Source organism: Glycine max, chromosome 5 (assembly GCF_000004515.6).
Source record: "Glycine max cultivar Williams 82 chromosome 5, Glycine_max_v4.0, whole genome shotgun sequence".
In the NCBI taxonomy this organism is placed as follows: Eukaryota; Viridiplantae; Streptophyta; class Magnoliopsida; order Fabales; family Fabaceae; genus Glycine; species Glycine max.
This window is the reverse complement of record NC_038241.2, coordinates 10,453,561-10,466,598: the sequence shown is the minus strand read 5'-3', so window position 1 is coordinate 10,466,598 and position 13,038 is coordinate 10,453,561. Positions and strand designations below refer to the sequence as shown.

General features: G+C 39.7%; 1 protein-coding gene across 1 annotated transcript; it reads right to left on the bottom strand.

Annotated features, from left to right (window-relative positions):
* Positions 1-9,031: 9,031 nt before the first annotated feature.
* LOC100776562 (SWI/SNF complex component SNF12 homolog) lies at positions 9,032-12,448 on the bottom strand. The gene is made up of 2 exons (XM_003524566.5): positions 10,337-12,448; positions 9,032-9,501 (listed from the first exon to the last, which is right to left on the bottom strand). The coding sequence occupies exons 1-2, from the start codon at positions 11,893-11,895 to the stop codon at positions 9,429-9,431; spliced, it is 1,632 nt and encodes a 543-aa protein (XP_003524614.1). The 5' UTR covers positions 11,896-12,448; the 3' UTR covers positions 9,032-9,428.
* Between the last annotated feature and the right edge of the window lie 590 nt (positions 12,449-13,038).

Here is a 13,038-nt window from a genome sequence, read left to right as displayed (position 1 = left end):
AGTCTGAGCAGAGGGTGTCAAAGAAGAGAGAGGCCAACAAAGAGTTTGAAGAGGAGTTGTTGGTGTACAAGAAGGAAGCCATTGAGCAGCATGAAAAAGGCTTTCATAAGATCATCAGGCAAGCTAAGATCTTCGCCAAGGATCTTGACTTGGGTTTTTTTGACCCATTCAAGGATGTGAAGGATAGTGAACTGCTTGACAAAGAGGAAATAGATGCTATTATGAAGGAGGATGTTGGCGAAGACCAAGGTGATGGGACCATTGTTTAGGCTGCCCTTTCTTTATGTTCTTTCTTTACTAGATTTGGGTTGAAACGACTTTGTAATTTTGACAGTTATTCTTCTTTTATATTGCATTTGCTTTCCTTTGTTGATGAAATTATGCTTTGTTGTATGTCTTATATGTTGCCTTTTTTTATGCAATGCTCTGTTGCTTGTGGTAGTAAGGATAGGTCGCCTTGATAAGAGTGAAATATTGATGATGTAGGAAGCAGGACCTTGACAATCTTGTGTGAAATAGAGAACTAGATGACCTGCGATAATCTCAAGTTTAATTTCAACCTGGTTAAAGGTCTCATCAATCATCTGGTGACGCTTCCTTTCGCTTTACGGAGCTTCTCACCTAAGGTCGATGAGGACTTATTATGGTTGCCCCTTGGTTGAGGGGTCCTGCTAACAAGTCAAGTGGTACCTATTACTTGAGGACATATGATTTAATCTGAACCTTTGGCTATGCTTGTCATAGTTCCAAAGGAATGAGCTTACCAAGGGCAGGCCTTGGGTTTTTGTAGGAGTGTGTACCAAGGGCAGACCTTGGGTTTCTTTTAGGAATGCTTACCAAGGGTAGACCTTGGATTTTTTTGTGCTCCTACAAATTTGTATTCCTACACAAATAAAATTTAATAATAGGGAAACTTACAAGGGTAGACCAAGGACGTGTTTGTCCAGGGTTTTGGTGAGGCTCACCAAGGGTTGTCCTTGGGTTTGTCGAGCCTTTCAAGAAGTGAGACTCAACAAGGGCGGACCTTGGGTTTGATGAGCCTTTATAGAAGCGAGACCCACCAAGTGTGGACCTTGGGTTTGACGAGCCTTTGGAGATAAGAGACTCAGCAAGGGCAAACCTTGGGTTTGACGAGCCTTTGGAGAAGTGAGACTCACCAAGGGTAGACCTTGGGTTTGACAAGCCTTTGGAAATGCGACCAGGGACACGTCTGTCCTGGATTTTGTCGAGGCTTACCAAGGGCGGGCCTTGGGTTTAATAAACCTTTGTAGGGTCGACACAAGAAAATTATAAAAGGTGAAGGTAGGTAGAATTTTATTCAATGTATTCAATTGAGTAAAAGTTCCCTTTGTTCTCCAGATGCGCCTCGTTAAAACCTCTCAAGCCAAAACCCTAATTTTTCTCTTTCGGGACAAAGACTTAAGTAGGAAAATGAGTACAACACTCGGTCTTGTTGTGGTGTCAACTGAAATAGAACTTCAAATGGGTAGCATCCCATGTTCTTGGAATTGCTTTACCATCAGGTTCATGTAGCTTGTATGGTCCATTATCTAGGCTTGCTATGACCCTGAATGGGCCTTCCCAGTTGGGTCCAAGCTTTCCTGCTCGGGAATCTTTTCTAGCTTCACCTCATACTCGCCATATGAGGTTGTCAAGTTGAAAGGCTCGAGGCTAAACCTTTGTATTATACCTGCTTGATGCTTGGAGCTTAGTAGCCTCTTCTTTGATTCTATGGACTTTGTCTTTTGTTTCTAGTTATACCCTCATGTTTTCTTCATTTTTTTGTTCCTGAAACAATAGTCTTCATGTCAAAGGTTCCCAGACTTCAACAGGGATCATGGTGTTTGTGTCATATTTGAGTTGAAAAAGAGTTTCGTTGGTTTTTGTGTGGGGTGAATAGTGATAGGCACAGAGTACGCTAGGGAGTTCCTCCTTCCATAGACCCTTGGACTTGTTGAGTCTGGTGCACAAGGCCTTGAGGATAACTCTAGTTGCTTCCTCCACCTGATCATTGGTCTAGGGATGTCTGATAGAAGTCACGAGGTGTTTGACGCCTAGTCTCGTCATGCATTCTTCATAAGCCTGATCTTTAAATTGAGTACCATTGTCGGTGACAATGGCGCAGGGGAGGCCATATCTTCATATGAAGTGTTTCCAAGTGAATTTTTCTACCTTGTTGGCTGAGATTTCGTGTAACATCCTTGCCTCAATTCATTTCGATGACAACTAGTAAATATTTGACCGCTCCTAGGGCTTTTGGTAGTAGTCCCAATATGTCCATTCCCCGCATGGCAAAATGACAAGGGGAGCTCAAGCTATAGAGATTGTCATGAGGGGTACGTGTAACATCTACGAATTCTTGGCATTGCCTGCACCTTTTTGTGAAGTCGAGGGTGTTGGCCCTAAGTGTCGGCCAATAGTAGCTGGCACGCACCACTTTGGTTGCAAGGGAGCGTCCTCTAGTATAGAGACCGTAGATCACTTCATGAAGTTCTCGTATGACATAATTTGCTTGTTGGTTGTTCAGGCATTTGAGCAAGGGTGTTGTCAACCCTCTCTTGAATAACTTGCCATCAAGGATGACGTAGTAGCTGGCCTTTCATTTTAGGTGTCGGGGTTCATCCTCGTCTGGTAGCAACACCCCCTGAATTAGAAAATTCTTGTAGGAGGTCATGTAGTCTGGTTCCTCTTCTTTTCCTGCCATAACCTTCTTGGTGTCTATGGTGGAAGCTTGGAGTGTCTCTTGGATGTTGGTATTGAGATGCCTAGTCTTTTTTGTGATAGCCAACTTGGAGAACAGGTTTGCTCTGTGTTGCTCTCCCTGGGTATGTATTACATTGCAAAGCATTCAAAGTTGTCAATGAGAATTTGGACAATATGGTAGTACTTGAGTAGTACTATTTTCTTGGTCTGATATATGTTAGCAACTTGCCCTTGGACAAGCTGTGAGTCGGTGTAGCACCTTAGCTTCTTGGCCCTAACTTCTTTTGCTAGTTTTAGGCCTACTGTAAGTGTCTCGTACTCGGCTTGATTGTTTGAGGCTTTAAAGTTAAGCTTGAGACCTTGCCCTAAAGTGACGTTGTTAAGGCCTTTGAGGATAATACCTGCCCCACTTCCCTTCATGTAGGACGCACTGTCCATGTAGAGGTTCCACCAGTCTGGGGTGGTTTGGTCATTGCCAACAAATTTTGCGAGAAAATCTGTCATGAATTGTGTCTTCATGGGGTCTTGAGGTTCATACTGAAGATTAAACTCTGACACTTCTACGGACCATACTACCATCCTTCCTGTCAGTTCAGGCTTTCATAACACCTGCTTGATGGGGTAGTTCATCTTGACTACCACTTGGTAACTTTGAAAGTATGGTCTGAGGCGTCAAGCCAAGGTAATAAGTACCAGTACTACCTTCTTGATCATCTGGTATCGCTTCTCAACATCGTGAAGGATGCAGCTGGTGAAATAGATAGGAAGCTGGTGTTTCCCTTCCTTTTGTATGAGGGTTAAGCTAATGGCCTTGTCATCTACTGAGAGGTATATGAGTAGAGGTACTACTAGCTTGGATTGACATAGGACTGGAGATGTGGCAATTGTCTTCTTGAAGGACAAGAAGGCTTGTTCATAGGCTTCATCCCATAGGAATGGCTCAATTTTCCTTAGCATCTTGTAGAATGGCTACACTTTTTTGTGAGAGGAACCTGGACAAGGATGTTGGTTTACTATTCAGCTTCTAGACTTCCTGGATATTGGTAGGAGTGTGCATATCTAGCTTAATAGACTTTGTGATGACATTATAGCTTAATAGACTATCATTCTCCAACGATATTGTGAGGTCATCAATTAATGTTGATACATGATAGAGCAAAATAGATCTTTAAAAGACTAAACAAAAGAAAAAAGATTTACAGGATTAAATTCTAAAACACCTTTATTTATTGAGAACAAAAACTTATTTAAGTTATTGAATAATAATAAAAAGTATATTAAAAATGTGCATTAAGAGGTATATTGTTTTGTTAATAATTAATATTAATAATAGTTTTGTTTAAGACTTTTATGTTTGCTAAACTTTCCTAAAAAGATTAAGAGAAACTAGTTTCTTAAAGCAGTTATGATAATGTTTAATTTTAATTCACTATTGACATAAGATTTGCATTGTGTGGTTGTGGTTATGCCTTGTTTATATTCACGATTGTTTGAGGGGTGTTGCTAGGTGCACCCAGCAATTTTGCTGGTGCACCCAGCACTTAATGTAGAAAGACTTTATTACCCCTAACATTTTTTAAAAGGTTTTAGTGCACCCAACTTGTTTCTCTCTCCCACTTTTGGCATTCTTCTTCCTTTCTTCCTCACGCAGCTCTTGCTTCGTCTTCTTCTTTCTTTCTTTTTTTTCTGTCGTGGCATGCTTCTTCACCCAATGCATTCCTACGCTGTCATGGTGTGTTGGTCTACTTCTTGTTGAGGTCGCGTCCCGTGCTGTGTTCATGTTCTTCTTCTTCAGCTCGCGGCATTGTCGAGGTAAGCCACTCTCTTGTCGTTTGCGTTTCCATTGATGTTGTATGTTTGTGGTTGATCCGCGTATGCATAGCGTGAATGTAGTTGGTCCGCATTAGTGTGAGATGATCTGCATAGGTTGAAGCTTAATGCAGATCAAGATGATCCGTAGGCAGAATGCGAATGAAGTTCTACCGAAGGCTTCACGCGGATCAAGTTGATCCGCAGGATTAATGCGGATCAACTTGATCCGCGTGAAGACTTCATATCAACTAGATCCGCGTGAAGCGTTGAGAATATTTTTGAATTTTAAAAATTATCAATTAGGTTATATTTTATGAAAAATGATTTTTATTAAGATTTATGCTTATTTTTTAGGCATTTAGGCTTATGTGAAACACACACTAAGCTTGGTTTGTAATAGTAAAGCTTGTAATACTACAATACTCCTTAATGTTGTTTTTGTTGGTACTTCACATCCAGCATTCACTGTATAGAGCAACTTGTAACTTCCAAATTCATGTATTTAAGCATAGCTCCCATGCCATTCTAAGTTAGATAGCCAACAAACAAAGTTGAATGTGCTTTTACTCAATTAAGTTCCTTTATGGTTGCAAAGTTAATAGAACAATCCTCTTTATGGCCACTATCAAACTCATTAATTAGTGTAATCAAGATACTTCTATTAAGAAGAATGGTTTTATTGATGACCATTCCTCTTTACTGATTAGGCTAAAAACAAACATTAAGCATAGAACAATAACAATAAGAATCTTTAATTGAAATAGAAACAAGGTACAAATCACACGAAAGGGACCAATTACATTAAATCCCAACAAAAGAGAACAATTAACTACTAACCATGAAAGAAGAAGCATTTGATGGAAAAATAATCATTCCAAGGTCCAAACCCAAACACAAAACACCAAATTTCTCGAAACCAAACCAAATCAAATTTCAAAAACCATCACAATGCAACAATTCTTGCTTAGGCTTGTACTAGTTCTACTAGTAATTTTACCTAATTAATTTCCAATAGGATAATGATAGTGTAACTAACATTAAGCCAAACATGATGTTACCTAATTATGATCAATTAGGTAATCAAAGCTTGTCAAATTCTGTGTGAAACAACACTTTCTTCATGTTGTTATTTCCTTATTGCTTTCTACTTTTAGTTCCACAATCAGTATCATCATTGTCAGGTTTTCCCATATTCACCTTCAAATTGGTGTTTGTCAACCTCAATCACTTGACTATGGAACAAGCACCATTGAAAGGCCACCACTTATTATTAATTGTTATTCTTGTTTCCACATGTACCACCACTTTCTCGCTTCTTCTTATCTGATAGTAAAACGGGAAGTTTTTTGTCTTGATCATGCTTTCCATTATGCTATAATAATCATCACATGTAGATATTAATGTAAGGTTTTCTTCTCCTCCCAAATAAAGAAAGGAAACACATACACATTCAACTCATATTTAGTCAATTAAGTTCCTTTATGGTTCCTTTATAGTTATTTGGCCAAAGTGATTTTATTGTTAATTAACAAGTATAATACCTAGTTAACAAGCATAATGCGTAGTTAATGCTTATTAACACACCTTTTAGACACATTCAAAATCATAACCTACAAGTATAACACCCATCATTCGTTTAGAAAATGAGAAAAAGGAAAATTGCTTTGGCAAATTTACTTGTGTATAACAGCACAACATTTGCAGATCATGGTTAAGACTAGAGGATTAGGCCGTGTGTTACGTAAGGTTGGTGCCAAAGGTTTGGGGAGAGGAGGGGATGGTGATGATACTGACGGTGCTCCCCAGCGCCAAAGGCCGATCGCATCGGCACGTAGGCGACGGGTACCAGTCATTCTTGACGATGATGTGCCTGTGGTAACCTGCGGACTCGCCTGCGGTACCAGAGGCAGAGGCTGCTATAGCTGGGGATGAGCCCATGGTAGATGTTGTCGCACAGGACACCGGTGCATAGACTGACGCACAGGATACCGGTGTAGAGAATGACGGGGACGAGCCTGTGGGATTTCTTGGTGGACCCAGTGACCCATCAGTGCTTACAGAGTATGTTGACCATGTTGCGGGCAGCGTATGGTCTGAACATATATTTAAGATTAAAGTTAGTTAACTTTTTTTTTTTTTGAGTTTTTGGTTATTGATTGACGTTATTTGAACAAATTGTGTGTTCCTTTGTACTTCAATTTAGGAACATCCTCAGTTGAAGTTATGCTCCCATGGGAGGAAGGTGCATAACTTGGCAGACTTGTTCCTGAAATTGCAGACATGGTTGCTAGGACAGGATTAAGTCCTTTGATCGCGTGTTCGATAGACGCCGGCGATCGGGGACTTATATCCTCCTTTGTGGATAGGTGGCATCGGGAGATTTCTAGTTTCCATCTTCATGTGGAGGAGGTGTCGATCACGCTGGACGACGTCATGTCTCTTCTCCATTTGCCTATCGTTGGCGCATTCGATGACTTCCAGCCTCTGCGCACCGACAAGGCGGTGGTGCTATTGGTTGAGTTATTGATGGTCTCAGCAGAGGTGGCCATGGCCGAGACAGGCTAATGTGGTGGACCATATGTACGCCTGCAATGGCTACGAGACGTATACCAGCACAGATGTCAGATGCAGCACTAGACAACTGCCGCTCGCGCTTATCTTCTACATCTTTTGGGTTGCACTCTTTTTGCCAATAAGAGTGCAACCCATGTTCATGTCTCACACATATAGGCATTCCGTGACCTCACTCTTGCTGGGCGGTATGCATAGGGAGCTACTGGCCTCGTCCATATGTATGATCAACTTAATGATACCAGTCTCAACACCAGCCGACAGCTTGTTGGTTACATCACCTTGTTACAGGTAATTAACATGTATTTCATAATTTATTTACAACAATGTTTTAATGGGTGTATATTTAAGTAACATGTATAATTTTTGTGTAAACACTGTAGTGTTGGATATACGAGCACTTTCCGTCAGTTGCGGAGTGCAATGCTAATCCGGACTACGACGAGGTGTCACTACGTGCGTGTCGGTGGATTGTGACGAAAAAGACTGTGAAGAAGGTATCTACAGCGACGTACAGGCAACAGCTGGATCGTCTGAGGATCCCAGATGTCTACTGGATGCCATATGTGGAGCACCGACTTGTGCAGGACTTTCATCCGATTTCGTGCTTCTCGGGACAGCTCCGCTGAGGGCCTATTGTTGTCAGATACAGACCGACGAGGGTTATGCGCCTGTTCGACTACATCCAATGCATTCCTGCACACCCTGTCCATTCATGGGTGTCATATGATGATGTGGACGATACTTGGACGCACTACTCAGACCATCTGGCGACAACAGATGATCTATGTGTTATGCCAGGTCAGTGAGCGTCTGACTACATAGATTGGTTCTTCGTCATATCACATCCATTCATGACTGCGCCATCGACGGATCCTCCTCGAGATGCATATGCGACGCAACCCTGTCATATCCCTCATGAGGCAGCACCAGCATCGACACATGCGGATCCTGATGCGGACGAGTGCAGACATGCAGTGGTAAGTGTTACTATTTGGTTAGATGTATGTCATTTACTTCAATTATTTTAATACTAATTTGTATAATTCGTTTGTTTTTTATTTAACAGGAGGCTTGCCATGCGATCGCGGAGGCGTTGGAGCAGCATCTAAATGCGTCAGGCACATCCACACATGAAGAGGTCATCCAAAAATGCCTCAGGATTGCCAGGGGTGTCACAGAAGACGTGAGGTCTCGACATAGGCGCCGCACGGATCAACAATAGTTTATTCACACTTTAGATATCATTAGTTTTTGACGATCTATTTGACTTAGCATTTTGTATATTTTAAGTTATTTTGATTAATAATATTAGTTTATAATATTATTATTTTTTTGTCAATTATGTTTAAATTATTTGATCCGAAATTTATAACAAATTCATTCAAAATTCATCGACATATTATGAATGAAAGTAAGTAAATTAGAAATGTTAAACTAATGTTACAAATGCCATTTAAAATTAAGTTTCAATAAAGTTAAACTTTTTTAAAAATTTCAATCTCCTGTAAATCAAGTTAATCTGTGGAAAACTCGCAGATCAAGTGGATCCATGTAATGCTTGCAAATCAAGTTAATCCGTGAAAAACTCACGATTCAACTTGATCCGTGTTTAGTCCACCTATGTTACACGGATCAAGTTGATCTGCAGGATTCTTTCCACGGATCAACTTGATCCGCACAACAAAACATTTAAGGGACATTTCTGACATTTTTAAGTGATGCTAGGTGCACCAACAATAATGCTGGTGCACCTAGTAACACCCTTGTTTGAGTAGATTTGCATTGTTTGAAGTTGAGTGAGAGTAAAAGACGAAAAGCAACCGAAATTTCCTGTTAGAGAATTATTTATGTATAACTACTACTAACATTCATAATTGAACAAGCACCACGGTCCAAAAATAAACGTCAACGGAACCCATAGATGGATGGAATACGACAGTCATGGGGGTGCAACATTTGTTTTCTCGTGTTGTCACACGACAACTGAAGATACTGTACACCAATCAATCATTCCTAATACAATTTCTCATAATATAAAACATCTTGCGTGGAGAAATGAACAATGAGGTAACCAAAGAATCCACCACAGTTGACTACAACTAAGACGTGAAACTGTGGTACCATTTATCACCTAACAAGCAATTATCAGCACTGCAACTAAATGTGATCACACTACCCATACAACAACATATTGTATATTATCACTATGGAGCAGCATTCTTTCCGGCCAGTAATACAGAATGGAAGTTGGAAAACTAGCTACTTCAGAAATTCTCATGGTATATATCTTCAAATACATCGCCAAAAGGGATAATGAACGACTAAAATATGGACTGGAGTCATGTGCTTCCTGGAGCATCACTTCCCGCAGCTGGTTTGCGATTCAGGTAACGAATAACAGCATCTTCAACCCTGCTCAAGTTGTCAAACAAGATATGAAATTTCACAATGACAGTAACTGATGTGTATTTATTTACATAATACTTCCTCTGATCCTATATATATAAGAAAAATAGGAAAAATTATCAAGACCAAGAAAAGTGGTGGTCACATTTAATACTATCATAAATTCAAATTTTATTCAAAAAATACCCTTAAGTTTTGCAAGTGATGGTCACATTTAATGCCAGTACTCATAATCCAATGAGGCAATGAGTGAGTGCCTAGTAAACAAAGCTAATTAACAATAAATTGAGGGTATAAAAGAAATTTAACCTTGAATAAGTTTGAAAACTAATAATTGTTTCTTATAATTAGAATCAACCAAAAAGTAAATTTGTTATTATATATAGGACCAGAGGTAGTAACATTCAAGAAAAAGCACATGACACTGTCCAAATCCACTTTTAACGGTCACAAGTACCAAAAGTGAAATCTCAAGAAACCTCAGGACATGTTGGTGTAATTTGCTCAAAAGAAAAACATGCATTTTTTAGTCACATCTGAATTTTGGAATGAAATCCTCCCGTGACTGTGGGTTGGTTCAAGTGTATCAATCAACTAACATACAGTCCAAGTTATAGATCATACCATCACCCTAAACTAAGGGAACTATTCATCAGTAAAATATAAATATGGATTCTAAGTTATTATTCTCAAAACAGGTCAATCATAGCCAAGTTCAACAGATGGTAATGTATTAATTTGCAAATAACTAAAGAAGGGTATATGCAGAGGAGTTGAGCAAAACATAAAATAAAACAAAACAAAACAGTGTGGGACAAACAAACTAAGAGATAGATCTTACCATGGTTGGTTGAAGAAATCTGAACGACGCTCTTTTTCTGCATTGCGACTAGGTTCTCCGGATACAAGTTTCAGATCCCTGCTTTGAGATTCAATCAATGCATTAATAAATTCTACTGGCGATTGACTGAAACCAAGAAAGAATGCCCGTCTCCTACGGTGCTCGTGGATTTTTCTAATGATTCCACATATTGCTTCATCACATGTCTCAATATCTTTGTTCTTTTCCACGTTAGCCAATAAAGCAGACAACTCCCTCTGAATAGGAAAAGGAACATCAACCATCACATCATAACAAGCAGTACCAGCAGGACTGTTTCCAGAGAGCTTAATCTTATGCTCCAAAAGTATAGGCTGTGGGGGGAACAAATGAGATGATATTTTCTGAGAAACCATTGTAAACTTCATATTTTCTTCTCCAAATACTTTCTGAAGAGGCGGATCACAGTGAAAGTAAGAAGGGTCATTTGGGTTTTGCAATTTCCTAGCCTTCACATAGTGCCAGATCGCAGCAACAATTCTCGGGCGGGTATCAACCTCAATACCAAGAACTTCTGTCAAAGCTGGTGAAAGCTTAAACTTCTCTGGCACATAATTCATTTCCAGCCGTATATTCACTGTAAATTCTTTATCCCCTTTCCTCTTTACTTCAAAACCTTCATGTGGAGCAGGTGATCGAGCATTCTCCCACAAAATAATGTGATTATCGGGATAAAGTCTCTGATCCAAAGAAATGGTTACTCTTTTAAAGAAAGCTGAAAACTTTGGATACAAAGGAGACGACTTCTGAACTACTCCTGGCTGATCAGGGTCAACACCATCCTCCAATATCCTCCCAACTATCTTTAGCGTCCAGGTTGGAGGCTCCACATTTGGCTTCTTCGGAATCGTGCGAATTTGATTAGCAAAAGTATTAAATACATAAATACGAAGAGTTTTCTGAATACATGGCGGGTTTTTGAGCGCTTCCTGGATGTCAGCCTTCTTTCTAGCAAGTGCAGCGTCAACGCGAGACTCAAACTCGAGAAGCTGCGTATACAACGCAGACTCGGGCAGAATAGCAGCCACTTTATCTTGCAGCTGTTTCTCGGGGAGCTTCTGCTTCTTCCTCCGAGCAGCAGGCGTGAGCTCCATCGGTCTCAAAGGCGAGAAGCTGTTGGGAGGGGAAAACCCAACCGGCCGCATGGGGGGTTTCATAGGGATCCGTTTCCCACTCGCATTACCCGGCGTGGAAATCGACGGCGACGACACACCCAAACCACCAGCCTGGTTCTGATTAAGACTCAACCCCTGAGCTTGCAAATGAGCCTGGAGTTGAGCATGGGCCGCAGCTGCTGCTTGGGCCTGGGCCTGGGCCTGGGCCTTGGACTGAGCTTGGACAATAGCATGGGCCTGGGACAGTGGAAACTGCCCTTGAAAACCAACAGGAATCTGGGCTTGTCCTTGGGACTGTGAAAAACCAGGGTTTGAAGGTATAGAATTGGAGGGTATTCCAGCATTGCCAAAGGTTGAGGAAGAGGCCCCAATGCCCTTAGAAGGGTTATTATTGTTCACAGACATCACTATCCAAATCTAATCCACTAGTCAACCAGAAAGGGGCAAAATAAAAGCAAAAACAAAAACCTCGATACCCAAATGAAAAGGATCCTAACTTTAACTCTCGATCTTAACCAAGTGGGGGCATACCCAACAAACTCAAGTGTCCATATGTATAAGTTGCGCAAGTCACCACCAGCTCCAAATTTGCATTGCCCCAATAAATAGAAACAAAAGTAGAAACAAAAAACCACTGATTCGAGTAGGGTTTACCTCGATCTGGCCTTAGAAGGATCCACTGATCTTCTGGTGGGTAGAAGAACACGCGATTGTCGTTGTTAGGGTTTCGGTGGGAGAGAGAAAGGTTCGAAAGATCTTAAATTAAAGAAGGAGAGAGAGAGAGTGTGTGAATGGTGAATTGGAGAAAGGGGAAAGAGGTGAGATAGATTAGAGATGGTTCTTTCCGGAAGGTGGACGATGATGGCGGTGATGCGTGGCTAGGGTTAGGAAAATGGCCCAATTTGGGAGGTCAAAGATTAGTCAGTGTATGCATTCACTTCTAGTGCTTTCTTGCAAAACGATGTCGTTCGGTTCAGGTTGAATACTTCAATCAACCTCTTCTTTTCTTTTCGAGTAAATTTCCATTTTTCGGTGCATGAATTTGTTAACGCTTAAAAATGATTATTTATTTAAAATATAATTTAATATTCATATTTTTTTTAATTATTACAAACATAACATAAGATTATATTAAACATTCAAAAAATAAAAAAGTTAACATAAATTAGAATAAATATGATAATAAACATAATATTAATTAATAAATATATTTTATTTATTGCTCTGAAATTTCTATCGTGACATTATCTTATTCAAATTAATATTGTCAAATTAATCTTTGTAAAAAAAAAAGAGATCCAACTTGATTTTATCATTACTTAATATTGTCATTATTAAAATTTCAAAGCAACAGATATATTTATTTATTAATCAATATCGTAAGTTTTTTCTAACTTATATTTGTTTTTTCTATTTTTTAAAGTATTTATTGTAATATTATGTTTAAAATGATTAAAAAGAAAAAAATAAAAATTATATTATATTTTGGATAAATAATTATTTTTATCTCTAGATGTGTATAGTTCTGACAAATTCGTCCCTGAATGT